The sequence below is a fragment of the Lynx canadensis genome, chromosome C1 (genome assembly GCF_007474595.2).
Source record: "Lynx canadensis isolate LIC74 chromosome C1, mLynCan4.pri.v2, whole genome shotgun sequence".
In the NCBI taxonomy this organism is placed as follows: Eukaryota; Metazoa; Chordata; class Mammalia; order Carnivora; family Felidae; genus Lynx; species Lynx canadensis.
In genome coordinates this window covers 202,891,213-202,917,910 of record NC_044310.1, presented here as the reverse complement: position 1 = coordinate 202,917,910, position 26,698 = coordinate 202,891,213, and the positions used below count along the sequence as shown (strand labels likewise).

General features: G+C 52.3%; 4 protein-coding genes across 12 annotated transcripts; 2 read left to right on the top strand and 2 right to left on the bottom strand.

Moving 5' to 3' along the window:
* Positions 1-1,334: 1,334 nt before the first annotated feature.
* TUBA4A (tubulin alpha 4a) lies at positions 1,335-5,181 on the top strand. The gene is made up of 4 exons (XM_030324936.1): positions 1,335-1,411; positions 3,218-3,440; positions 3,754-3,902; positions 4,137-5,181. The coding sequence occupies exons 1-4, from the start codon at positions 1,409-1,411 to the stop codon at positions 5,106-5,108; spliced, it is 1,347 nt and encodes a 448-aa protein (XP_030180796.1). The 5' UTR covers positions 1,335-1,408; the 3' UTR covers positions 5,109-5,181.
* A 1,448-nt stretch (positions 5,182-6,629) lies between these two features.
* STK16 (serine/threonine kinase 16) lies at positions 6,630-10,192 on the bottom strand. 4 transcript variants are annotated; one of them, XM_030324939.1, is made up of 8 exons: positions 10,048-10,192; positions 9,502-9,691; positions 8,699-8,918; positions 8,301-8,434; positions 8,010-8,130; positions 7,788-7,883; positions 7,242-7,363; positions 6,630-7,126 (listed from the first exon to the last, which is right to left on the bottom strand). In XM_030324939.1, the coding sequence occupies exons 2-8, from the start codon at positions 9,585-9,587 to the stop codon at positions 6,988-6,990; spliced, it is 918 nt and encodes a 305-aa protein (XP_030180799.1). In that variant the 5' UTR covers positions 9,588-9,691; positions 10,048-10,192; the 3' UTR covers positions 6,630-6,987. The 4 variants fall into 4 exon arrangements, with proteins under 4 accessions (XP_030180799.1, XP_030180800.1, XP_030180801.1 ...); XM_030324940.1 differs by lacking the exon at positions 10,048-10,192 and adding an exon at positions 9,978-10,017; XM_030324941.1 differs by lacking the exon at positions 10,048-10,192 and adding an exon at positions 9,893-9,912.
* Positions 10,193-10,221: 29 nt separating this feature from the next.
* On the top strand, positions 10,222-20,216 carry GLB1L (galactosidase beta 1 like). Of its 5 annotated transcripts, none has more exons than XM_030324930.1 (17): positions 10,223-10,341; positions 11,523-11,649; positions 11,876-12,042; positions 12,287-12,437; positions 12,582-12,642; positions 16,722-16,816; positions 16,920-17,094; positions 17,181-17,239; positions 17,344-17,465; positions 17,576-17,616; positions 17,797-17,915; positions 18,221-18,295; positions 18,418-18,507; positions 18,658-18,771; positions 19,051-19,182; positions 19,417-19,632; positions 19,781-20,216. In XM_030324930.1, the coding sequence occupies exons 2-17, from the start codon at positions 11,581-11,583 to the stop codon at positions 20,048-20,050; spliced, it is 1,956 nt and encodes a 651-aa protein (XP_030180790.1). In that variant the 5' UTR covers positions 10,223-10,341; positions 11,523-11,580; the 3' UTR covers positions 20,051-20,216. The 5 variants fall into 5 exon arrangements, with proteins under 5 accessions (XP_032450413.1, XP_030180790.1, XP_030180791.1 ...); XM_030324931.1 differs by having other exon boundaries at positions 11,511-11,649; XM_030324929.1 differs by having other exon boundaries at positions 11,344-11,649.
* ANKZF1 (ankyrin repeat and zinc finger peptidyl tRNA hydrolase 1) lies at positions 16,572-26,695 on the bottom strand. Of its 2 annotated transcripts, XM_032594521.1 has the most exons (14): positions 26,362-26,694; positions 26,095-26,244; positions 25,032-25,141; positions 24,710-24,812; positions 24,400-24,593; positions 23,888-24,000; positions 23,646-23,793; positions 23,128-23,356; positions 22,820-22,966; positions 21,511-21,985; positions 21,229-21,340; positions 20,928-21,095; positions 20,705-20,790; positions 20,159-20,491 (listed from the first exon to the last, which is right to left on the bottom strand). In XM_032594521.1, exons 2-14 carry the CDS (start codon positions 26,240-26,242, stop codon positions 20,368-20,370), a joined length of 2,157 nt encoding a protein of 718 aa, XP_032450412.1. In that variant the 5' UTR covers positions 26,243-26,244; positions 26,362-26,694; the 3' UTR covers positions 20,159-20,367. The 2 variants fall into 2 exon arrangements, with proteins under 2 accessions (XP_030180787.1, XP_032450412.1); XM_030324927.2 differs by lacking the exon at positions 20,159-20,491 and adding an exon at positions 16,572-17,633 and having other exon boundaries at positions 26,095-26,695.
* Positions 26,696-26,698: the final 3 nt, after the last annotated feature.

Sequence of the window (26,698 nt, the reverse complement as noted above, 5' to 3'; positions counted from 1 at the left end):
GGTGCCAGTTAGCTATTTTGTAGGTAGGAAGTTGCCATTGCTAGTTTTTCATCCTGCTGTGCTGTCCCGTCAGACAGCTCTGGCCCTAAGGAAACACTGTGGTAGGTGAGGCAGGTCAATCTCTTCCAAATGACTAGCCTGAGAGGCAGGTTCCTTCTGGACATTCCAATGGGCACAGGGGACATTTCCTGATGATTTCCCCAGTGAAGGGAGACAGCTAGAGAATGCATGGCACGTAAGGGAAAGCAGAAGTAGATCGCAAAGCCCATTCCGGCAAGAAATGGAGATGGAATGGGGGAAGAAGGAATAGCTTCCGTGGAGGCCTCTGCCTGAGCGTTAAAGGCGTTAAGACGCAGGTCACAGATCCTGGCCATGGCCTAGGAACAGGAGAAGATGGGAAAGTCATAATCAGGCGCGATATCAAAATCTCCATTTTCTTTTTTCCTCTTCAGAGTCAACAAACATTTTGATTCCTCGCAATAACGCCGTCAGTGCGGAATCAGCGTCTCCTTTTCGCCGATGAATACGCCAAGGACTCGGTGAGGTGAGGTCACCTGCCCAAGGTCACACAGGGCAGTCAGGACAGGAATCCACGTCCTGAAGGCTTCAGTCCAGAGCTCCGGCGGTTCTGGCCGCAGGGAAGCGGGCAGGTGGCGGTGGCGAGGGCTCACTAATAGTGACGGCGCTGATGACGGGGCCACAGACCGGCGGCCAGCCGGCGAGCCGCGGCAGTTTCCTGGGGTCGGCCCTCGCAGGCAGGCTGCGGAGGTTGGCTCCGTGGGGTACTCTAAGGGATCCGCACCCTGGGGCTCAGGCTGTGCAGCTCTTGGTCCTCGGCCGCCCACGGGCGTTGGCGAAGGCCAGCCGTCCAGGCCGAGGACCAGCAGGCCGTGTGCAGCTGCAAAGGGTTCCCCCGGGACTGGCCGGAGCCTCCGGGGAGGCGGGGCGGGGAGGGCACGGGCGAAGTCTGGCTGCAGCCACCTCGCAAGGACAGCCTGTACAGCACCCGGCCTAAGTCAGGACACCTGGGCGATGGGCGCCCGCATGACTCAGGTGCTGGCGAGATGCGCCCTGGCACCATGCCCTGCGTCCCTGCAGCGGAGATCCGGAGCCCAGAGTGTCGGCTCAAGACCTGGAGCGAAGGGTTAAAGCCCGGGTCGCCACTCCTAACCCATGCGAGACAGGTGAGACCAAGACGGGGAAGGGGGAGGGGACCCTCCCTGGCCCCACCCCTCGAGGCCGCCTACCCTTCGGGGGCGTGGCCTCCGGGCCGCACAGCCCTAGTGGGTGAGCGCAGTGCGCGGGCCCCGCCCCCCGCCTATAAGAGCGGTGCGGCACTGCAGCTAGCGCAGTTCTCACCGAGACCCGTCACCCGGACTCTACGTGAGACCCACCGCCCGGACTCACCATGGTGAGTGCGGCCCCGCCGGGATCGCGCCAGTCCCCTTATTGCCCTTCTCCTCCTTGGGGGCCCTCCCTCCTGGGATGCTCCGGACCCTCCATCCGGCGTTCCGGGGCTCGAGGAGGTGCGAGGGTTTGTGCATTTCCCCACCCCCACTGTCTTGGTGACTTTGACCGAGTCGTGCTGTCCACTTTTGGAGGCTGGGGAAGAGGGGTGGAGTGGAGTGGGATTCTTCGCTAGCCGAGAGGCTGAGAGGAGCCCTTCTGGAAATCGCCTCCTGCTCCACCAAGCATTTGTGCCCTAACCCTTCCGGGGGGGAGTCGCAGTCCCGCTCCCCGTCCTTTCCGCGGATGAGAGAGACCCCCTGGGCTGCCCTCCGCCCCTGGCCTCCCCCCACCGCGACCCCCGCTCCCCGGAACTGAGCGAACACGTGCTTAGCACAAGAAGGTGGTAGGGGGTCAGATTACTTGGTTCAGCATCCCCTTTTCCTCCGACTGTGTGTGCATCCCTCCTACCCACAGCCCTCCCCCCCCCCCGTGACTCAGCACCCCGCTTCTGAGCCAGGAGGGGTGGCAGGAATGGGGTTCAGCCTCATGAGGCGAGTCGGCCCCTCTCCTGCCCGAGCCCAGTGAACGGACGGGCAGAGACAGCTGGCGCTGAGCGAGAGCGCGGGCCCAGGCCAGGTTGGGGGGAGGGGAAAGAGGTGTGTGTAGGGGGGTGGTATTTATAGCCCGGGAACGGGGGCCGAAATCCAATCTTCGCTTTCGGCTGGGATGTAACTGGAAAGAATCTAGAAGGGGGGGGGGCGATTGCGAGACCGGGGGTGCAGGATGGCGCTCACCCTGCGCAGGGCAAGGCGGGTTACCTCTGGGGCCTCACCGCAGGTTCCGCTTCCTTTTCTGGGTGTTTGGAAACCGTCACCCCGCCATTTCGGTGTTGGGAAGGGAGGCTGCGCGGGCCCTGCGCCGCACCACTTTGGCTCTTTAGGGGTTAATTTCAGACTGGCAGGGATGAGCCTAAGGCAGCCGGTGCCCCAGTGCCCACAACCCTTTTTGCCCGCGCCTGCCATCTGCACCCTCTGCTATTTCCGTGAGGGCTGCGCGGTGGGTGAAGGTGGTGAAGACACCCAGAGTGTGGGGGTGGAGGTGGGGAGAGGAGCCAGCTGGGATTGATCTCCAGAGCCAGATGGGATTTAAAGGTGTTGGAGAGGACACCCTGATGGTCAGTGTGGTCAGTTGATGCCAGACTCGAGGGCTGAGACACCTCTGCAGCCCACAGGAAAGAAAGGGGGAGAGGGTTATATGAAATTCCAGCTGCTCATCCTCAAAGAATTAGTCAAGTTGGGGGGCTTCTAGCTATAAACTCATGGCCCTGGAAAACCTGTCCTTTCTCAGGCTCTTGAGAAAGGTGGCTTTGGGAGTATATCTCTGAAAATGGCTGAAAAGTCGCTTGTCCTTGTCTCAGAGTCATTGCAGTATCTGCCTGCTTTTCGTGTGCACTTACCCTCTCTGTCCTCCCTGAGTGTCTTCTGAGTGTGGCAGGGTCATGTGGAGCCACAGCTCTTACTTGACAAGGTCCTCACAGGGAAGTAGACTGAAGGGATTGGTTTGCCCTACTGGGTGCCTCCAGTTGTTAAGTCCTATGTGGGGCAGCCTGGGCAGGCTGCCAGCCTCTTCCCACCTCTGCCCAGCCCCAGGCGTCCACTTTGGCCAACCGAAGCATCCTGGCTGGTAGGTGATAGGGTGGGAGAGAGGCTCGTGAAGTGAGGGCTGTAGATGTGGGGCTTATGCTGTGTTCCCTCTCTTTATACCTCAGCGTGAATGCATCTCAGTTCATGTGGGGCAAGCAGGTGTCCAGATGGGCAATGCCTGTTGGGAGCTCTACTGCCTGGAACATGGGATTCAGCCTGATGGGCAGATGCCCAGTGATAAGACCATCGGTGGAGGGGACGACTCCTTTACCACCTTCTTCTGTGAAACCGGTGCTGGAAAGCATGTGCCACGGGCAGTGTTTGTGGATCTGGAGCCCACTGTGATTGGTGAGAGGAAGATGGAGTGGAATTGAGGGGAGCAGAGAGGGACTCTAAGCTTTTCTCTGGCGAGATGGTGTCTAGGCCTGGCTTTCCTGGCCCTGCAAACTCTTTGTGCCATCTCTCAAGCTGAAGAAGGCGGGCCGATTGCAGGCCAGGCTGGGTGGTGGGTGTGGGTTTCTCTCACAGGCTGGTATCACAGGCTTACAGAAGGATGAGCTTTTCCATACATCTGACCGCAGCTACCACACTGGGGGAGGGTGGTCCCTGCTGAGCACAGCCTTGTGGTTTGTGCCCTAACGATGTGTTTGTGCCCTTCCAGATGAGATCCGAAATGGCCCATACCGGCAGCTCTTCCACCCAGAGCAGCTCATCACTGGGAAGGAGGATGCCGCCAACAACTATGCCCGTGGTCACTATACCATTGGCAAGGAGATCATTGACCCCGTACTGGACCGAATCCGCAAGCTGGTGAGAATTTGGGATGGAAAGGAGGGAGCTTCCAGACGATGCTAATGGTCAGGAATGTCTTTTTTCAGGATCCATTTCAGGGGGTCGTCTCTAATTGTATGTGTTTCAGAGCATGTTCCAGACTCTGGGTCTCTGCCCTGACTCCTGAGAGATTTTAGGCTTTTGTGGAGCCAGAAGGTAGTTTCTCAGGCCCCTCGCCCACCTACATTGCTGTTTCTCTTTCCTGCCTTTCAGTCTGACCAGTGCACAGGACTTCAGGGCTTCCTGGTGTTCCACAGCTTCGGAGGGGGCACCGGCTCGGGCTTCACCTCACTCCTGATGGAGCGGCTCTCGGTTGACTACGGCAAGAAATCCAAGCTGGAGTTCTCCATCTACCCCGCCCCCCAGGTGTCCACGGCCGTGGTGGAGCCCTACAACTCCATCCTGACCACCCACACCACCCTGGAGCACTCGGACTGTGCCTTCATGGTGGACAACGAGGCCATCTATGACATCTGCCGCCGCAACCTGGACATCGAGCGCCCCACCTACACCAACCTCAACCGGCTCATCAGCCAGATCGTCTCGTCCATCACGGCTTCCCTGCGCTTCGACGGGGCCCTCAACGTGGACCTGACGGAGTTCCAGACCAACCTGGTGCCCTACCCTCGCATCCACTTCCCCCTGGCCACCTATGCGCCGGTCATCTCTGCAGAGAAGGCCTACCACGAGCAGCTGTCCGTGGCAGAGATCACCAATGCCTGCTTTGAGCCTGCCAACCAGATGGTGAAGTGCGATCCCCGTCACGGCAAGTACATGGCCTGCTGCCTGCTGTACCGCGGAGACGTGGTGCCCAAGGACGTCAACGCCGCCATCGCCGCCATCAAGACCAAGCGCAGCATTCAGTTCGTGGACTGGTGCCCCACGGGCTTCAAGGTTGGTATCAACTACCAGCCACCCACCGTGGTGCCCGGGGGTGACCTGGCCAAGGTGCAGCGCGCCGTGTGCATGCTGAGCAACACGACCGCCATCGCCGAGGCCTGGGCCCGCCTGGACCACAAGTTCGACCTGATGTATGCCAAGAGGGCGTTTGTGCACTGGTACGTGGGCGAGGGCATGGAGGAGGGGGAGTTCTCTGAGGCCCGGGAGGATATGGCTGCCCTGGAGAAGGATTACGAGGAGGTGGGCATCGACTCCTATGAGGACGAGGATGAGGGAGAAGAATAGAACAGCTGCCTGGAGCCCATTCACTATGTTTATTGCAAAATCCTTTCGAAATAAACAGTCTCCTTGCACGGTTTCTTGTCCCCTCTGTGAGTGCTTGAGCTTCTGCTGCCTTCCTCTCTGTGCTGCTGCCGCTGCCACTGCTTCACTGCTTCTGCTGCCGCCCTCATTCTTTGCTGCCCATGACCCCTTTCCCTTCCATGGCTGAAGGTGAGATCTGCCAAGGGGTCCTTGCCAGGCCCAGGAAACGTGACCTCAGGGACCTTGATGTAAGATCCCAGGGGCGCCCAGGAGAGTAGAGAGGAAAGGAGGACTGAATCCCGGACCTGTCTGTCCAGCCACAAGCTGTTGAAAAGATACGAGTTCTCACTTCCTTTCCAAGTAGAAGTTTAAGTCCAGCAGTTTCTGTATTTGAGTTAGACTGCTACCCTATTCTTCCTGCTGCTTCTGCATTCACTGACTCTGGAAGCTTGGCCCGGGCACCTCTGTGCGTGATGAGGGCTTGGGAGCGGGGCTGGGCTGGCCCACAATTCCTGGGCACGGAGCCTAGTCATAAGCTTGGGGGATGGGAGGGGACAAGGGCGATCTCCTTGAGTTGTGTCACTGCACCTCCGAGCAGCTTTGCACAGCTGAGTGTCTCTCTTGCTGCATTGCTGGGGCCTAGGGCTGTGCCATTAAAAGTCAGGTCATCTCTTCTCTGTTTGTGCTCTCTTTCTGGCCTCAGCCTCTATGCTAGCTGGGGGGAGCCTCCTGCCAGGGCCCTGGAGAAAATTCCAGCATTGCTAATAGGCACCCCAGGACCCACATCGACGTCAGCACATGGGGGTGAGCATGGGGGGGGAGGGAGAAAAGAAGCTTCAATCTCAGGAGCAGGAGATGCCAGCCCTGCCCTTGCCTTCCCCTCCCTGGTGATTCAGGGACGCAGTGCCCTTCCCTAGGGAACAGTTCAGCCTAGCAAAGGCAGGGCCCCTGTTTACTCAGCAGAGTAGACAGGAAGTGGCAGCTGGATACTGCCACACCAAGTGGCCTCATTAATCATTAACCATGTGTGAGCTAGAACCATCTGGGAGAAACTGTGGGCCACAAGGCTGCCACCTCCACTCCCCTTGCCCCCAGGCTGAGGCTGGGAGACCTGTTATGTTGTTGTCCCAAAGCTTCCTCAGGTGTCTCCACCCAGGAGCCCTTGCCTGGCAAACCGGCTGGGCTGCTTTGACTCAGCTACCCACTCCTGGGAATGAAGGAAAGAATTGAGTGTGCTTCTAGGGAGCCCTGGTCCCAGTTCTTAGCACAGAGGCCAGCTCAATCCAGAACAGCTTTAAGTGTTTGACCAAGGCAAGCTAGGAGAACTGCCCGCTCCTGGCTAGCCAGATGTAAGGTAAGGATACCTGCCTCCTCACGTGGAATGACGAAATCCCACCACCCTTTGCTACACCAGTGTCTCTCCCCAGTCTGTTCCCTTGGAAACGGCAGCCAGACCTTGGGCCCCTGGCACCTCTTCTCACTCCAGGAACAATGAGACTAAGATCCACACCAAGCTGCTTTCACTTTATTCTTCTTTTTATACATTCTCTTGCTCCCAGATGTGGAGGCAGACCATGATGTAAGCTCAGCAGTCCTGCTCAGAACCTGTCTCGATTCTATCAGTTTCCCTTTCCCCATTCCCCAACCCTGTCCGCCGCAACTCAGTCTGTCCCCCTGTTCAGTTGTTGCTCTTTGAGATAAGCGAGCGGAAGCAGAGACAGAAGACTGAGTTGACTGTCCCCACCCACCTGCCCCCAACTGCAAGACAGTAGTCCTGGAGAGAACACGTGGAGATTCTAATAAGGGGATGGGATCCTCCTTCCAAGGCCCGGGGGCCACCTCAACATGGCCACTGGTTTGTTCAGATTTGGGTGGTGTGCTGGCCCAAAGCCGGGGGTTGCAGTGCCTCCAGCTGACTGAGAAGGAGATGAATGGGAGGACGCTGCTGGGGGTCTACAGTCATCATGGAGGCCAAGAGCTGCCGCAGTGCTGAAGAATGCCTGTGGAAGGAGGCGGACAGGGTGACCAGACAGTCCTCGTTCCCTGTGCGAAGGTTCCAACTCCACTAATGTCTGGGAGCAGTCTGAAATGTTTGGTGGCCCTTTTATTGCTTACCTGGGACTGTGCGGGATGCTTAGTTGGTTCTGCACGGCAAGGGCCACACTGTCACCCTTCTGGAACACCATGTCATATGGGCCCTCCCCAAACATCATAGCATATAGCACACAGCCTAGGGACTGAGCACAACTTGGTTATTCTTTGACAGGGGACCAATGGGGGGGATACCTCTCCTCTTAATTCTGTAGTGAAATGTGACTGCATAAGCTAAAAAGATTATGCTGACCTCAGCCACATGACACCAGACCAGGGTCCAGAGAAATCACCAAGTAGCTGGAGGCTTCTGTACCCCTTGTTTAGCCACTGCCTTCAGGCCTGACATTTAGCTGTACTCACTCTGTTCAAAGAGCGGGATTATACCACTTCCTGAGCAACTGAGTACGGTGTCAGTGACAGCTCCCAGGAAGGAAGTCGAGGGGGATGGGGACACATGCAGTTCCTAGGGCCCCATGCACTCGAAAACAAAGACCTGCCTCTCTACTTCACAGCAGGTACAGAGTAGCATTCCTCTCCCCGCCATACTCCCGCCCACATGTTCCTCACCCAGACATCGGTCCGCTCATCGATGACACAGTGGCTCTGCACAGAGAAGAGCTCCGGGGCCCGGTAGGAGATGGTGCATCTCTGGGCTGCCCAGTCCTGGAACAGTGGCCCCACAACTCAAAAGTGGGGCACAGGTCATAGTCATGTGACCAAATTGGGGCACACACCGGAAGAAGTTGCGGATGGGGAACAGGAGGGCAAAGGAGCCGGACGCTCTGTTACCTGCAGGGCCAGAGCCTGGCGGGAGCCCTCCACATGGATGCAAGCTTGATTCATGGAGCCCAAGTCCATTAAAACCGGTTGCCCCTCATCTCCAAGCAAGATATTGGTAGGCTTCAGGTCCCTGTAGGGAAGTAGAAATGGCCCATGAGCATCCCTGGACAGGGAGGCTGAAATCCCTGAGGGCAAAAGAATCATGGGGATTGTTCCTTGGGAGGAGAGCAGAGACCTCTTGATCCTCTTGGTGAGGCTCTTCCTTTCTGCCCCGTAAATACGCACGGCCCTCCCACTGACCTGTGGGCATAACCTCTGGCATGAATGGCCTCAAGGCCTCTGCAGATACCGAGCAGCAGCTGAAGGATTTGATCTTCAGTCAAGAAGTTGCCTTTGTCCTTCAGCCTTTCTATCTCATTCCACAGCGTACCCCTCTGCAACACAAGTTTTCCCACAGTTGGAGATGTTTTCTGAGCCTCTGATCCCGGACCCTGATCCCTTCCCTGTGTCACAGCCTATCAACTCTTTCACTGCACGCACTATACACCTCACATTCCCACCTGGGTTCCTCTAAACCCCAAATCTGAAGTGGTCAAACCCAGGACATGATGTCTGCTTCCTAACATGCTTGACTACTCACACAGCCCTTGGTAGATGGCTTTGTTGCAAGCCCCTCCATTGCCAGGAGACTTTCTGACCTTGAAGAAGGGTAGCAGCAGCCAGGCTTCATGTTTGGTGCCCCGCTCTCTCAGACAATAACCCACAAGGCGAAGGATGTTGGGGTGATGGAAGAGGCGATGCATGTCTGCTTCTCGTTGGGCCTCCTCCCGATCCTGCTGCTCGTGACACAGGATCCGCTTCAGGGCGTAGAAGTGTCCATCATGTAACCCCTCCACTAGGTCCACATAGCTGAACCCACTGTGGGCCAAAGGGGTCAGTGAAGGACCACGGTCATCTCCCATACTGCTAGGGATTCCCTGGAGGGAAGAGGTGGGGGGGGGTATCTTTCCCAGTTGGCAAAAACCCTCCCAAGATGTGGCTTCAAGAGGAGTGTGACGATTTTACACTTTGGGCTCAAGAGCAGGAACACAGTAATCTCTGAGGTGCTTTGATCATAAGGCAGTGCTCTGCACATGACAAATGCTCCATAAATATTAAATGAGTAACACTCAACATTTATCAAGTGCTGTGAACCAGTCACTGGGTGAGATGTTTTATATGCATTATCTCATTTAATTCTTACAACTCCATCAGTGACAAAAAAAAAAAATTATCTACATTAAGGAGATGAAGAAACCATGGGTTTTCAAGGTCACACAAGGCGGATCCAGGAGGCCTGGCTCCAGAATCCACTGTTTTGACTACCGTGTCGCTAGGCTGTGACAGGTGAGCTAAAGGATATGTTAAGAGGATACTTCTATGCCCCTATCTTGTGCAGACTGCTGTCCTTCAATCGCCATAACGCTGGGGACTACTAGCTAAGTGATTTCCAAACACTCACCCCTCCCCTAGTTTCTGGATGAAGAGGTAGCGCTTATTGTCAATGACGACAGTTCCCCGAGAGCAGACACACAGCGCGTGGCCCATAGTGTCTCAGTCATCCTCCTCAAGGGCGGTCTGAGGCTGCCGAAGGCTTCGTCCAGGTTGAGTGGGCTCTTCCAGGGGATGCTCTGGGGGCCCAGCGGATCATGCTGGAAGGAAAAAAACGGCAGAGTCGTGGGTCAGGGACAATCCAGACGACCCCTGAAGTACCAGGAGAGCTGGGGCCCAGGTCCCGGAACGTAGAGAAAACGGGCCCTGGCGACGCCAACTCCAAGAAGGTTGGAGTCAGGTGCCTTAAAGCCTCTGGCCACACAGCGACTACCAGGCCGCTTCTTCCAACCCCAGCCCACCTTGGAGAGGCCCCCGCTCCCACGGCCATCGGGCCGCCACGGCAGGGCAGAGGGTAGTTCCGGGGGGTGCGAGGCCCCAGCCCACCTCCAGAAGGGCCCACCCCCGGCCTCGGCGCGCAGAGCCCGGGGAGAGTCAGCCCCGGATCCCCACTGACCTGGCTCGGGCTGGAGAGAGACGCGGGAGACCGGAAGAAGTGAGTACGTCATCATTCCGCGCCGGCGTAACGGCCCGCGGTAGCCTAGCAACCGCTGGGCGTATGGATGATGTGGGGGCCAGAAGCAGAGAGGCCGGGGGCGGGCTAAGCCTGGGGTAGTACGGGTCCCAGGACCCGGGTGAAGGTTCCACACCTGGCCTTCAGTAGTGGTCAAGACGCAGGCACTTACGCCAAACGGGAGCAAAGCCGGGCTTGGCCCGAGGCCCCCAGGACTTCCATCTCCCAATGCCAGAGGTAGGAGGCTGACTACAGTCCAGCCGCGAGGGGCGGTTCTGGGGTGGGTGCTGGCGGCCTGGACCTCTACGTCTCTGATCAGTACAACCTTGGGGCTCTGGCCTGTATCCCACCACTCTAATTTTAGTGGTTAAGAGCTTGGGCTTTTGAACCAGACTAGGTTCTAAATCTTGTCTTAACAGCTTAGTTACTAGCTGTGTGACCTTGGACGACTTACTTAACCTCTCAGAGCCTCGGTTTCCCTAAATGGTAACAAGGTATAATAGTACCCAAAGTTAAGTGCACGTACTGTGGGGCCAGAATGCCTAGTTCAAATCCCATCTCTGCTAAACTAGTTATGTGACCTTAAACAGGCTATTTAAATTTTCTCTCAATTTCTTCATCTGTAAAATGGAAATGAGAATTATCTACTGCGCAGAGTTTTTTGAAGATTAAATGAGATGTAAAGTGCTGAGCACAATATCTGACACACAGCCCTTAGTGTCAGTAAACAGAAATTACTATTATTTTTATTATCATTTTATTTATTTTATCCTGGTCCTTACATCCCAGGCTTGGGACTGTGAAGGCAGGAGTCATGGAAATTCACAAATCCCCAAGTCTTGGCCCCAAGTTGTCCTTGGCATCTCTCGCACAGGCAGGCAGGGATAAATTGGAGAGCAGTGCACATCCAAAGAAGACGGGATGGCCGAGATGGTCTCTTACTGAAACAGGGCCACCAGGAAAAAAGATCCCTCTTATAACCTGTTCCCCACTTTCACACCACTGGGAAGATCTGGTTTCTCTTGGTTCTGAACCTGTTTTTGCCCCCTGGTTCTGACATTCATTCATCTAGATTTAACCTGCTATGTGCCGGGCCTTGTACTAGAAGCTGAGGATTCAAGGTGGACAAGGTACTCTTCACCCTCAGGGAGCTCAGTTTAGTAGAACAGTGCTTCTCAATCTTGGGTGTCTTTAGAGTCGCCTGGGAATCTTGTTAAAGTACAAATTCTGATTCTGTAGGTCTGAGGTAGGACCTGAGACTCTGCATTTCCAACAAGCTCCCAGGTGACGCTGATGAAGCTGATTCAAGATGTAGAGGAGTTTACAAACTAGTAGAGTAGCGGGTGGACAAGGCCAGGCTGATCGCCTGGCAACTGGAGGTGGTCTCCGCCCCCTTGCTCGCTGAGGTTCCCTCCCAGGAATCCGCCACGTGACAGTCGGACCGCCCTCTCTGACTAGAGGAGCCGTGTTAGCGCCATGGCTCCCAAGAAGCCGCCCTGCCTTCCTTCCCTGCTGTTGCCACTTCTGACGCTGCTGCTGCCCCAGGTAAAATGACAGGATTGAATCAGCAGGCTGGGTGCTGCTGCCCCAGGTAGAATGACAGGATTGAATCAGCAGGCTGGGTGCGGTGAAACGGGATCAGATCTAGCCCAGGAGAGAAAGAAAGTGAAAAGTAACGCAACAATGGGCAGGGCTAGTTCCATCTCCAACGCAGACACCGATCCCCCTGCCAACTCCAGACCTCTGCTGAGCATAATCTCTCCCTTTGCAGGCAGACACTCGGTCGTTCATAGTGGATCGGGAAAATGACAGATTCCTCCTGGATGGGGCCCCATTCCGCTACGTGTCCGGCAGCCTGCACTACTTTCGGGTACCACGGGTGCTTTGGGCAGACCGGCTCTTGAAGATGCGAATGAGTGGCCTCAACGCTGTACAGTTGTAAGAAGTGCTCAGGAGAGCCATGGAGGGTGGGATTTATTCTTCCTACCACCCACTTAAGAAGGGTGTTGGGACAGATAGACTGGCTGGGTATGAGAGCTCCAGGACTTCCAGGCCTAGGGTGGGAAAGGGTGGGCCAGGACCTCCTACCAACGGCTTCCTGGAGATTCCCTGCAAGGCCTGATCCCTTAGGCCTCTCCAGCACTGCCCTGCCTCGGGCCCTGTTAACCTCTTTCTTTCTCAGTTATGTGCCCTGGAACTACCATGAGCCAGAGCCTGGGGTCTATAACTTTAATGGCAGCCGGGACCTCACTGCATTTCTGAATGAGGCATCTATAGCAGACCTGTTGGTCATACTCAGACCAGGACCTTACATCTGTGCAGAGTGGGAGATGGTGAGTTAGGAGAAGGGCCACTCGTGCTTTTCCCGGACTCCTCCCATCTGCCCACACTGCAGCGCTATACACAACATCCTCCCTTCTTACCTCCGCTACTTCACTCCCAAACAACAAAACCTGTTGTCTTTATGTTTGTCTCAGGGGGGTCTCCCAGCCTGGTTGCTTCAAAAGCCTGAAATCCAACTGAGAACCTCAGATCCAGGTGAGTTGAGACAAGATTTTTAGCACAGAAAAAAGCAAACAACAGCAACAAAACGGGTCGTTGGGTGCCCAAAACAGAAGAGACCATCCCCAAACTGGAGATCATTCATGCAGATATTTGAGTGTTTCCTTCATGCCCAACAAGACGCTAGAAACTGGGGAACCAGACAGACCCAGTCCCTGTGCAATGGAGCTTATGGTGAAAGAAACAGATTGTTAAAAAACCAAAACCTGTAAGATTATTGCAAGCTGTATAAATACTACACAAGAAAACAGACAAGGAATTGCGATTGTGAATAACAGAGAAGGCCTGTTGGGGCACCTGGGGGGCTCAGTCGGTTAAACTTCGACTTCGGCTCAGGTCATGATCTCACAGTTTGTGAGTTCAAGCCCCGTGTCAGGCTCTGTGCTGACAGTTCAGAGCCTGGAACCTGCTTCAGATTCTGTGTCTCCCTCTCTCTCTCTGCCCCTCCCCTGCTCATGCTCTTTGTCTCTCTCTCAAAAGTAAACATTAAAAAAAAAATTAAAAACCGAGAACACCTGTTTTTGGTAGGGAAGTCTGAAGTTCTGAAGGCTCTTCTGAAATGATGACATTTCACTTGACTCCAGGGAAGGGAAAGCTCTGGTCATATAAAGAGTGAGGTGAGAATGACCAGGTAGAAGAAACAGTATATTCAAATGCCCAGAGATGGGAAAGAACATGGCATGGTTGAGGCCAGCTTGGCTGGGGCATAGCAGGGAAGGGAGAGAGGAATGTGCTGTGAAATTGGAGATAGATAGGGAATGTTAATGCAGGACCTTGTAGGCCATTGTAAGGGGTTTGCATTTTATCCTAAGCAGAGTAGAAAGCCACTGAAAGAGCTTAACAAGACATAAACCATTGAAAGAGCTTCTTAAAGAGACATATTGATTTGTTTTCAGATTACTTGAGCCTGAGTGTGGAGAATGGAGGGAGGGGAGCAAGGATAGAGGTGGAGAAACTAATTGGGAGACTCTGGCTGTAGTTGAGGAGGCAGGCGTTGGCTCCTGGACTCAGGTGACGGTGGTGGAGATGGGAAGAGGGCAGAATTGAGATACAGGTTGGGGATCAAAATCACCAGGACTGATTGATAGATTTTGTTGGGAAGGGGAAGAGTAGGGGCAGGGGGTAGGGTCCGGAAAGAAAGGAATCCAGCTTTCTGGCTAGTCAAGATGGCAGTGCCATTACTGACATAGGGAAGATGGAAGAGACTAGGGGTGGCAAAGGACCACCTTTTTGGAGGAAAAGCAGTTCTGATCATGTTAAATTTTTATCATATCACACTCAAGTGAGGATGTTAAGCCACGGGCTGCGTGAGTGTGGAGCTCACGGGGAGGTCTGAGCTAGAGATAAATTGGGATTCACCAGTCTAAAGATGGCACTTAGATCCACAGATACTGGGCCATTGCCTGGGGAAAGAGCATAGGGAGAGACAAGATAAGAACTCATGATCAACTCTGAAATGCCCACTATTTCAAGGAGTTTGGATTTTACTTCAGGTGTAAATAGGAATTCCATCATCAGAGCAAGGGAGTGATTTTATCTGATTTACATCTTTTAAAAAGATCACTCTGGGAGCACGGGTGGTTCAGTTGGTTAAGCTTCTGACTTTGGCTCAGAGTTCATGAGTTTGAGCCCCGTGTCGGGCTCTGTGCTAACAGCTCAGAGCCTGGAGCCTTCTTCAGGTTCTGTGTCTCCCTCTCTCTCTGCCCCTTCCCTGCTCATGCTCTCCCTCTCTCCCTCAAAAATAAACATTAAAAAAAAAAAGGATCACTCTGGTAAAATTGCTTCGTATCTGCTGGGGACCTTCCAGGCACTGCACTTCATAGGGTGCTGAAGAGCTTTACACCCCTTCTAGCAATTCCTGTGACTTCAGCTGACTATGAAATGCATTTGAAATGGCAAAGTAGTGATGGGACACCAACATGCAATGTCCATTGTTCTCAAGAAAGCTAGCAACCTCTTCACTGCTGAATCCACGGTCCCTCTCTAGGCCTCCGTTCTTTGAAATGCATTCTTCTCTCAGCTTCCAAAATACCACCTTTGTCTGGTCCCCCTCCTTCCCCCCACATCCCAGCCTTGCTGACCCTTCCTTCTTAGTCTCTTGCTGGTTCTTCTCCCTTTCTGTTTCCTCTAAATGCTGGGGTGTTTCAGGGCTCAGTCCTGGGATGCTTCTCTTTTCTATGTGTTTCCTTAGACAATCTCATCCATTCTCATGGCTTTTGATCCCATCTAATAGTTAATGACTCTGAAATATGTATCTCCAGTTCCAGGACTCTCCCTTGGCCTCTGAAAACATATATCTGGTTGCATGTTTGGAGATCTAAGGCATAATGATACAATTAAGCTTCTGGTATGGCCTCTCCAACGAGCTGTTCCTACCATCTCGCCTCAGTTCATAACAACTCCATTTTGCAACTGATCAGGCTAAACACTATGGTATTTGTTACACCTTTTTCTCATATTCAACCTATCAGAAAGTCCTGCAAATATATTGAATATACTGACTTCAACTACTTTTCATCACCCCCACTGGTCCAAGCTGCCTCTCCCACCTGGACTACTTGAATAGGTTCCTTATTGCTTCCCCTTCTTTGCCCTCACTCCTTATAGTCTGTTCTCAATGCAAATATAAGTTTAAACATATGTCTCAGATCATGTCATTTCTCTACTTAAATCTAATAGGTTCTCATCTCATTCAGAATATGAACCATGGACTCCTTAAAATGGCCTATTAGGTCCTGCCTAATTCGCCCAGTCACCTACCTGACATCTACTCTTTCCCTTATTGTTCACACTGGCTTCACTGGCTGTTTTTCAGACTCACCAGGCACATTCCTGCCTTGAGGCCTTTGCACTCGGTGCTCCCTCAGTCTTCCTGCAGAGTCACCTTCTCCGTGATGCCTTCCCTGGGCTACGCCCTAAAATTTAAGCTCCCCCACCATATATATCCTTCTTCCATATATACTTTTTTGTTGTTGGCATTATCACACTATACATTTTAGCTATTTATTTATTGTCTGCCTTCCTCACTGGAAAGGAAATTCGACAAGGGCAGAGATTTTGGTCTATTTTGTTGTACTCTGTATCCCTAACACCTAGAGCATTATTTGGCGTATAGTAAGCACCCATAAATACTTGTTGGATGAGATTTAACATACGCTTGGATTAAAGGAGGCAGTCAAACCTGGGCACCCTTTATACAGGAAACAAAATGTAAAGGGGTTCAGTGTCTTAATGCAAAAATATCCTCCAACACATCTTTTGTTGACTCCACCTTTGAGAGTCTGCTACCTGCTAGGCATTGTCCCCAGCGATAGGATGCAGCAAATGAACCTGAAAGACTAGGTTCCTGCTCACGGTGGGGGAGAGAGACTGTCGGGAAACAGTTATAGAAGTAAATGCTTAATTATAATTTGTTACATGCTTGACAAAGAAGTATGAGGTGATGTGAGAGTGTGTAACAGACATCTGCCCTCATCTGGGATATCCGAGGTTTTCCTGAGGAAGTGAAATAAGTTAAGACCTTAAGCTTGCATTGGAGTTGGCTGGATAAAGGACGGTGGGGAGAAAGTGTCAGGCAGAGTGAAGTGAAGACCCTGAGGGTGAATCAACAAAAATCACAAACAGGAGTTGAGGATGATACCTAAGGCGTGATACCTAATACAGCGATGTTTCAATTAATGACTCAAATCACTTGGATTGTCAGTTACATTAGGGTGTAGGTCAGAGAGTCTGCATTTCTGTGAATTCCCATGCTACTTCACAGCCCTCGCAAGTATACACTTGCATCCATATGATGCATTTAACATTTTTCTTACGTTTAAAAACTAAATTTACAAGAAACACTGCTTCAGGGGTTCCTATGCCCAGATGTCCTTGCCATACAAGTACATAAGAGGGTTTCAGACTCACTGCTTCTCAGATTTATTTGCAGACAAGTGGGATGCCAATTGCAGCCCAGGGTTCAGGCATCACTGAAGTTGCTGGCATAGATACTAAGGGTGGGGGCTATGGAGGCGGTGGTGTCCTAATGAGCAGAGCACTGCTCCTTCCTTTAGACTTTCTTGCCGCAGTGGACTCCTGGTTCAAGGTCTTGCTGCCCAAGTTATATCCATGGCTCTACCACAATGGGGGCAACATCATTAGCATTCAGGTACAAGTGACTGGGTACAAATTGACTGGGTAAGGGGAAGGAGGAGCTAGGGGTCCTAACCCCCACCGCATGGCCAAGCTCCACTTTTCCTTTTCCTTGGCAGGTGGAGAACGAATATGGTAGCTACAAAGCCTGTGACTTCACCTACATGAGACACTTGGCTGGGCTCTTCCGTGCGCTACTAGGAGACAGGATCTTGCTCTTCACCACAGATGGGCCTGAAGGACTCCAATGTGGCTCCCTCCAGGGACTCTACACCACTGTAGATTTTGGCCCAGGTCTCCTGAGCAAGGGTTAGGAGTGGAGTCTGGGGAAGGGGCACCTCTTCTATGTTTATGGTTCACCTTTTGCCTCCTCTCTGCAGCTGACAACATGACCGAAATCTTTGCCCTGCTTCGGAAATATGAACCCCATGGGCCATTGGTGAGGAGCTGGAGGGGATGACAGTCAAAACAAGAGTCAGGGTTTGGAATGGGTCAAGCTCAGTTTCCCATTTCATTTATGGTATCTTCCACTTCACCTTCTAGGTGAACTCTGAATACTACACAGGCTGGCTGGATTACTGGGGCCAGAATCACTCCACACGATCCATTTCAGCTGTAACCAAAGGTCTAGAGAACATGCTGAAGTTGGGAGCCAGCGTGAACATGTAACTGGAGACACGGGGGCCAACATGAAGCTGTAACTGGGTATTGGGGATGAAAATGAAGATTCGGTGGGTCAGCTTTTGCCTTTCCCCCACCTTCCCCCCCTCTTCAGGTACATGTTCCATGGAGGTACCAACTTCGGATACTGGAATGGTGAGTCCAGATGGTCCCTGGGGTAGAAGCAGGGACGTATCAAGGAATTAGATTAGGAGGTCTAGAAGCTGGATATGGCCACCCCTGTCCCCTCTGATGGCAAACTTCTCGGCATGAATTTCGTTGCTTAGTGCCTATTATTTGAGAGATATTGAATTAATGAAATTGATTTGACCCCAGGTGCTGATGAGAAGGGACGCTTTCTTCCAATTACTACCAGCTATGACTATGATGCACCAATATCTGAAGCCGGGGACCCTACACCTAAGCTTTTTGCTCTTCGAAATGTCATCAGCAAGGTGCCCTACCACTTCATTAAGAGCCAAAGGCTTTTATTAGTTTGGGGAAAGGGAGTACTTAAATTGTTTGTAATGGGATCCCATAAATCACTGGTTGTTGTCTGGGCCACATAGCCTCACAGAAGCATTTCCCACCCACCCAAATGGGGATTATTTGGGAAGATACACACAAGTGTGTGCAAAATTACAGGATCTTCATGACCCCATGAAGCCCTTCCCTGGACCCCAGGTTAAGATCCCTGTGCGGGGTTTTGGAATAGGGGTTGTGTGGTTTTCCTATGGCTCCTGAGAGAATTTGGGCTCAGTTCCAGGAAATTCCCTTGGGACCTTTACCTCCCCCCAGCCCTAAGATGATGCTCGGACCTTTGACCCTGCACCTGGTAAGCTCTTCCCCATCTTTTCTCTGATCCTACCTCTTTATTCTCTATAAATGGCCTAGCCTATCCTGCCCTCTATTCTGAAACTTCCCCTTTGTTCTAATACCTTTCCCTTTTTCTAATAGGATGGGTATCTGCTGTCTTTCCTGGACATCCTGTGTCCCCACGGGCCCATCCGTTCAATCTTGCCAATGACCTTTGAGGCTGTCAAACAGGTAAGGCATAATCCCACATCCAGTAGGAATGGCAACCTTCCTCAACAGCTGTAGCCAAAGGTTCTCTGAGCTGCACATCTTCCCCACAGTGTCCTCTCTTACCTCTCAGTTCATCTTAAGTACTTAAGTACTTAACTCTTCCACACCCAGGACCACGGCTTTATGTTGTACCGGACCTATCTGACCCATACTGTTTCTGAGCCAACACAATTGTGGGTGCCTAACAATGGAGTCCATGACCGTGCCTATGTGATGGTAGATGGGGTAAGAAACTTGTGAGCCCATCTCCTCTCTCCTTCCCAGCACCTTTAGCCTTAAGGTCCCCTTATCTACCTTTTCCCATTGTCTGCCCACATTTGCAGGGGGCCCAGGGATAAGCTGGGATGAGGAAGAATTTGGCTGAGGCTAAGGTTCCAGAATGGATGGGTAACTGACAGGCCACATTCTCTTTGCTCCCCAGATACAGGTGCTAACGTAGCTTCCTGTGTCATGGCCACGAGCTAGATGTGGAGCCCTTCCGCTCACAGATCTTTTTATCCACAGGTGTTTCAGGGTGTCTTGGAACGAAACATGAAACACCAACTATTTTTGATGGGGAAAATGGGGGCCAAACTGGACATCCTGCTGGAGAACATGGGGAGGCTCAGTTTTGGGTCCAACAGCAGTGACTTCAAGGTGAGCTAGCTTTGCCCACCCCCTTCTCCTCCATACTCTTACTGACCAAAGTCCCTTGGAAAGATAGGGGCCTAATGAAAGATAGACAAGAGCCATGTGCTTAGGAGTTAGGCAGCAAAGTAGTCACTTGTGGGGCTCTAGACATGGCCAACAGTTATATCCCAGGGCTTGATTAGGGACAGTTTGGCCTTAAGAGCTTAACGAATGATGAATTTTCATTTGTCTTCTTCACAGGGCCTATTAGAGCCACCAGTTCTGGGACAAACAGCCCTTACCCAGTGGCTGATGTTCCCTCTGAAAGTTGATAAACTTGTAAAGTGGTGGTTTCCCCTCCCGTTGCTGAGAAGTTCACACCCTCAAGCTCCCTCTGGCCCCACCTTCTACTCCACAACATTTTCAATTTTAGGAGAAGGCGGGGACACTTTCCTCTTTCTACCTGGATGGACCAAGGTATTGCTGACAGTGGGGTTGGGGTCAAGGTGATGAGAGGAAAATCATGGAAGAAAGGGGCAGCAGAAATTCCTCTGATTAGAAACCCCAAAGGGCATGATTCTACGCCCTTGATAGCTGACCCTTTATTTTCTTCTCTCTTTGCCAGGGCCAAGTCTGGATCAATGGGTTTAACTTGGGCCGGTACTGGACAAGGCAGGGGCCACAACAGACCCTCTACGTGCCAAGACCCCTGCTGTTTTCTAGGGGAGCCCTCAACAAAATCACATTGCTAGAGCTAGAAAACGTGCCTTCTGAGCCCCAAATCCAGTTTCTGGATAGGCCTATCCTCAATAGCACCTTGCATAAGACATACATCTATTCCCTCTCAGCTGATACACAAAGTCCCTCTGAACCAATGGAGTTAAGTGGGCACTGAAAGAAAGGTAACCCTTGGGCCTGGGACACGGAGTGGGTAGGATCCCTTGGTGCTGGCCCCGGTGACCACGTGGAACCAAAGGTCACAAGGCCTGAATGCGAGTACAAGTGCAGTTTCCTTGCCAGACTTTATTATGATTAAAGTTCCGGAGACAGTACCAGCTCCACACACCTCTGTGGCCCTGTCTTTGCCCTGGTTCCTGAGTGTCCTCCCTAATCTTCCAAACACTCTGGTTTCATGGGAAAGAAGAAGCCTAAGGCTAGCATGAATGCACCCTCTCAAGGCCCAGAGTCAGCCCCAGGCGCAGCCCTAAGAGATCAGGAAGAGGGCTTTCCAGCCTGGCAGCGATGATCCCGGAGGCAGCGTGTGGAGCAGAAAGAGAAGTCGAGATAGTGAAAGGGAATGAGGCCTTGGAGGGATGTCCCACAACTCCAGCAGCGTCTGGACAAGAAGAACACAAAGGGCTGACCAGGTACCCCGGAAACTTTCCGATCCAAGCTCTCCCCATTCCCTCCTGCCATTTCTGGTTTGGCTCCAGAGGGTTCCCAGAACATCTCAAGTCCCCTCAACAGCCTGAGTTCTCTGCAAGCACGCATTCTGCGTGCCCCAACACAGCCCACCCATCACGCCTGCCCCTGCAGGCTGAGCACTTACTGAGCACTGATGACTGCAGAGCCTGGGGCCTGAGGGGTGGGGGCTCCCAGCTGGGCAGCCAGCCTGCGCTCTGCAGCCAGGGCTCTCTGCGGAGAAGAGAAGTCTTGTTAAGGACAAGGCCCCAGTGGTGGATGGGATGCTCCAGAAGTGACAGCGGCACACTGGGAAGGGGTCGGACCTCTCAGGAGGTCTCAGCTGTGGAAGAGAGAACCACCGGCCTCACCTTCTCCCGATCGCTGAGGGCGGCAAAGCGCCGCCGCTCTTCTTGCTCCCGCGCCTCCTGCTCCCGCTGCTGCAGCTGCTGTTTTTCCCGTTGCCGCCGGGCAGCCTTCTGCTCCCTTTTCCGCAGAGCCTGCTGTGCCTCCATTTCTGGCGTCAGGGGCCCTGGCACCTGGAGAATTTCCAGGGAGGGGTAAGGTAAGACCCATACACGCTGTCTTTGGGGAAACTAGGAGAACGTGGAAAAGATCTAGCCAGGGTCTGTGATGGCTTCCTACTCTGCTGCTGCTTCTTTTCCAGCTCACCTGAGCCTTGCTGTAATCATAAGCATCTGGATTCTTCTCCATGAACCTTCGGAACTCATTACGTGTTGACTTGTCAGCTGCGACTGTATATGGTGGCCGGGCCCTGGAGTCCCTAGGTGCAAACCGCCCCCACAAAAAAAAAATGGGTTCATCTCGCTTCCTACGTCTCCCAACCTCACCCAGACAGATGAAGGGGATACTGTGAAGTAGCCAGTACCACCATTAGCCTCCAGATGATCCTCTCTATACCCTAAAGGGCTCGGCTTGGGGACCCTTACTTACTGCACAGTAGGGTCAGCACCCGCCTCCAGCAGCAGGCGAACCACTGAGCCTCTCCCAGCTGCAGCTGCCGCATGCAGGAGCGTGAAGCCGCTGGAGCCCAAGGGGGCACTGAGCAGAGACAGAACTCCAGGGTCTATGGGGCCGGCAGCTAGCTGGAGTTTCAACATCCCAACATCTCCGGCTCGGCAAGCAGCTAGAAGCATGTCCCAGAGCTCTGACTGATAGGGGGTCTTGGCCTCATCCAGAGAAGGCCCCACAGGGGCTGCCCGTCCCTGGGTGGACTGTGAGAAGGCCTCATCTCCTTGAGTTTGCTGGGGAAGAGTCTCCAGGTCTCGGCTTCTCTCCTTCTTATTATTCCTTTTCCTCCTCCTCCGCTTTGGCAATACCTCAAACTCCCGAAGATCCAGGGTCCCCACTGCCAACTCTACTAGCTCCAACTCCACCTGGAAGCTGTCCTCTCCCTCCGACCCTGAACCTGGGGAAAAATATGACATGTTAGGTCCGTCCAAAGAGATAATACAGAGGGTGGAAGTATGTGGGCTGGCCCAGATGCTATAAGTGTACATAAAAAGGTAATTCAGATGATCTCGAAATTAAATTAAGTATTTGTAGTTTGTCAGCCAAGACCAAGTAGCACATCAAAAGCTGAATCCGTTAGTATCACATGCAGAAATGGAACTCTCAGCTCAGACAAGGACAGACCCAGCAGGAGCTATGCAGGAACAAGTGTCCTTAGACTCTCCCCTTGAGCAGCCTTAGGATGGTATATAACAGAGTAGAGCATGGGAGCAGTGACAGCCACACAGACTAAGAGTCTGCAGCCGGGAAAGCAGGCCTTAGCTCCAAACCACACCATCCGGTAAGACAGGTCAATTATGTAAGGTTTATGCAACACAAGCGTCTATTTCATGTACTATTTCGTGTTTTCTAAGTACTGAGGATACATCCATGAACAAAAGAGAACAGGAAATTTAGAAAGGTCACAAAACACGTCTCTGTAACTGCTACCACATACCCCTTATCATAACAGACTTGTGTGTGTGTATAACGGTGTGTGTGTTGTGTAAGGGCTCATCTATAAAGAAGGAAGTGGGGCGCCTGGGTGGTTCAGTCGGTTAAGCATCCGACTCTTGATATCAGCTCAGGTCTTAATCTCAGGGTGGTGAGTTCAAGCCCTGCATCAGGCTCTGTACTGGGCGCGGAGCCTACTTAAAAAAAAAAAAGAAGGAAGTGACAGTAGGAGATCTGACTGCATTTCCAGGATAGACACCCAGATAGAGATTGGACAGTTGCCAGATGGTGCTCAAACCCTGTTTGGGAGACTCCTCGTTCTGCCCAAGTGCCTCATTTTCATCACTGGAGACCTTTCTTTCTGCCTCGATAGCCTTCTTCTCTCTCATGGTCTTCCAGTGTGTCCGAGGTGAGTCCAACCTGACTGTCTCCCGGGGGTCTTCTTCTGCCATAAAACAAAAGATGTTACTCAAGTTTAGTTGAAGAGAAGCCATTCCAGGTTTCTCTCAATGAAGATGCTGTCTGGATGTACAAATGAGAACCAAAGCTTGGGCTGGAAAGTACAGGAAGATCTAGGGAGTCTGGGGATCTAGAAAAAAGGCTCACCGTGGACATGCAAGGTAGTCAGCTTATGGAGCACACGCTGTAGCTCCCGGAAGGTGGGTCTGCGGGTAGCGAGGGGGATATCCCAAAGCCGGGGATCCCCCCGTTGCAGGGGTGCGCCAGGGCCTCCGAAGAACAAGGACCGGCCAGAGCGGGGGGCACGTAGCAGTATTGTCCCAGCCTCCCCCAGTGCTTTAGCCCAGCCCGGCCCTGCCAGCAGGTCACGAACATCCTAGAAAAAAGAGTAAGTCAGGCCAGTGTATCTTCACTTGCTGTTTTCAAATCTCCAACCAAAAAATGGCCCACAGATGACGTGTAAGGGATGGGAAGTAGAAGGTAACATAGGGGAAGGAAGAATGAGAAGGCTAAGGTTCTTGGGGATCCATCCCTAGTCTACCTTCGCCTACTCAGAAACAACGAAGACTGGGAGGATACGGGAGTCCCTCCCTTGGAGTATCTGCCAAGTTGAGAGGGGTAAACAGTAGATCAGCGGACCACCAGATCTGGGACGCCTAACTCACCTTATATAACGTGGCTTCATTATAGCGCCTCAGGTTGGCTCCAGCAGAACGAGAAGCCGCACCCCGGGCATCCCGAACTCCCTGGGCCGTGCCCCGCTTGGCCCGCACCGTGTAGCGGTGAAAGGTCTTGTGTGTCACCACGTCTCTTCTGTAGACAACACGGACTCAGTACTGGAAACTAGCCCGTACTCCCAGGCTAACCGGGTCCATTCCATCCTTACACCCACGCAGCACCCTCTCACCCTTGAAAAATGGCACCAGCAAAGTGCCCAGCCGCAGCCATGAGCACCACACAGTATCCGGGACCTCCGTTTTGCAGGTTCTGTAGCAGCAGTTCTGGTTCTTCTGGGGACACCTGGATGACAGAGGGACAGCACAAACCTATCTGTTGCATTCACCGAGAGTAAGAAACTAAGTGCCAGGGCTAAGTGTTTCACCTGCAGTATCTCATTTCATATAACCATCCTGAGGCTTGTCTCCATTTTACAAGTCAGGAAATTTGAAGCTTGTAGAGGTAGTCAAGATCAAGTGGCAGAATGACAATTCAAACCTAGATTGGTCTGTTTCCAAACTTAACTCCATTACACCCGACCCCAGATTCAGGCCAATTCAATCCAAGACTGTGCTGTCAATTGTGACCCCACATGCAACAGGAAGAAAGAGAAAAAAGTAAGAAATGGACTGGGTTCAGGGGAAATCTAGGCTGAGTGTCCAAAAGGCTGCAGTTGACCACACAACCTGCGCTGCCACTTGCCTGGCGAGGGCCCAGGACACAGCGGTAGGCATCAAGGAACTGGCCCCGGGCATTCTGGAAAAGAACCCGATGGGGGCGGAAGCCTTGGGCTCTGCTGGGCTTCTCATACTCTGCCCTCTCCTCATCCAGAATCTGCAAGCCCTCTTCACTGGCTGAGTCTGAGTCTTCTGATCCGGAGATGCTGGAAAGATCTCCTGAAAACATGAGGTGCACAAGTTTGGCGTTCCATCTTTGACCTTTCCACAGGCTCCTAAACTAGAGCCTTCCTCCACCCCCACGTCCTACTCAACACAGGTCTACCAGCCATCACCTGTGGAACTCTGCTTTTCAAAGTCCAGGGCAGACAGGAGAGGCTTGTCCTTGAGACGTTGCTTTAGGTTAAACCGATGCCAGTCAAGCTTATAATGTTCCCTCTGGTAGGAAGCAAAGGGGGAGGCTGAATGTGGAAATATGCCCCCCTCTGGCCCTTTATGGTACCCATCACCAGTAACAGAACTCCAGGAAGTGTGTTGGATAACACCAACAGCCTTACTCAAAACGTGAACCTTGATTAAAGATAAATCATACGTCTACCTCTCCTCACCCACCATTATACTTTTGCTTCCACCATTTACCTCTGCACCTGGCCTTACCTGTTCCTGGTGGTTGTGGAAGGTCTGGTCACAAGTTGAACAAAATAACTTTTCTGAAATATCCAGCAGACCCTGGAGTTTTCTTTCTGGGCTTGCGCTCTCCCTTGAACCTAAATAAGGGGAGGGTAATTAGAGGTGGAAAGGGAGCCCAAATCTGCACCTGGAATCACATTCACTGTCTAATATACAAAGGGGGATACAAAAGAAAAGCATCTTTTCCTCCAAAGAATTTATAATCTAGTAATAATGAAATAAATGGCACAGTAATCACCTGATACAATACGTTTCTGAAAAGATGTATGTAAGGTGAATATATATCAAACACTAAATTAACTAAAGGGATTACCTAGAGGAATCCTGTAGAAAATAATTTTTGGCAACATTAAAATCATGTTTGCAAAAACCACTTCTCAAATGCCCTTTAAATAGCTTTACGTTTCCAATTACAGTTCGGTTTTTAAAAAACATGCTCAAGAAAAAACAGCCAAAGACAAACTAATGTTGTAAAAAAAAAAAAAAAAGTTTTACATTGGGGCGCCTGGGTGGCTCAGTCAGTTAAAATCCGACTCCTGATTTTGGCTCAGGTCATGATCTCATGGTTGGTGAGTTCCAGCCCTGCCTTGGGCTCTGCGATTCCAGCCCCACCTCTGCTTGGGGGTCTCTGTCTCCCAATCTCTCTGCCCTTCCCCCATTCACTCTCTCTCTCTCAAAAATAAACATTTAAAAATTTTTTGTTCTATATTCAACAAGAACGAGTAATTTAATTGGAATCCAGTTAAATCTGAACTCTATCTAGGAATTCTGAAGTGATTTTGCAGGCAGTGCTTGTAAACGTGACCTGATACAAACAATGGCAAGAGGTTGGTTTGGAGACAATCCAGGCGTCTGCGTTGGAAACAACCCAGAGATTGAGTGAATCTAAGATAAATTTTATCCATAGAAAGACGTCAACAAGGGCTCTTAAACTGGGGAATATCAATAAGAACGTGTTCCCTGGAGGAGTAATAAGCTCTAAAGAGCGTGTCACGTTCCTCATGGGTCCTCCCCAAACCTTCCCAGATACCTGGACAGGAAGTCCGCAGAGCTTGGGCCAGAGCCTCCCCAGAAGGGTGGCTCACCAAGTTCAGGCCCTGAAGGACCGGAGCATCCGCGTTGAGGTCAAACAGGGAGACCAACGTAGGAACCTGGGCTGCAGCTGAAACTGGCGACATAGCTGAGCAGAAATTATTTAGGAGCGGCTCTTGGAGCAGAAAGCGGGGAACAGAAACAGAGCTCCCCAGAGAGAGAGAGAGAGAGAGAGAGAGATCCTACCGCCCCGTCTCCTGCCTACCTGACTTGGTCTCCCCAACGCCGCAAGGCACTTCGGGCCTCACCCTGGTACCAGCAGTCCGCTCTGCAGGTTAATACGTGACCCCAACCCGTTTTCTCAAACCCCCAGTCCTGGACCACACAGAGTGAAAGGGGAGCATGCAGCTCCCAAATCGAGTCCAATAGAGCTACAATCCCTAATCGACCGCTCCTCGTTACCCGTGCAACGAACTCCAGCAATGACTAAACCGCGTGTACTAGCCCCCTCCCTCAGCAGCTGCACCAAAGGTCCTGGGAACCGAGCCGCATGTTCGTCTTCAATTCCAAGCCCGGATTTCTGCAACATCACAACAATCTCG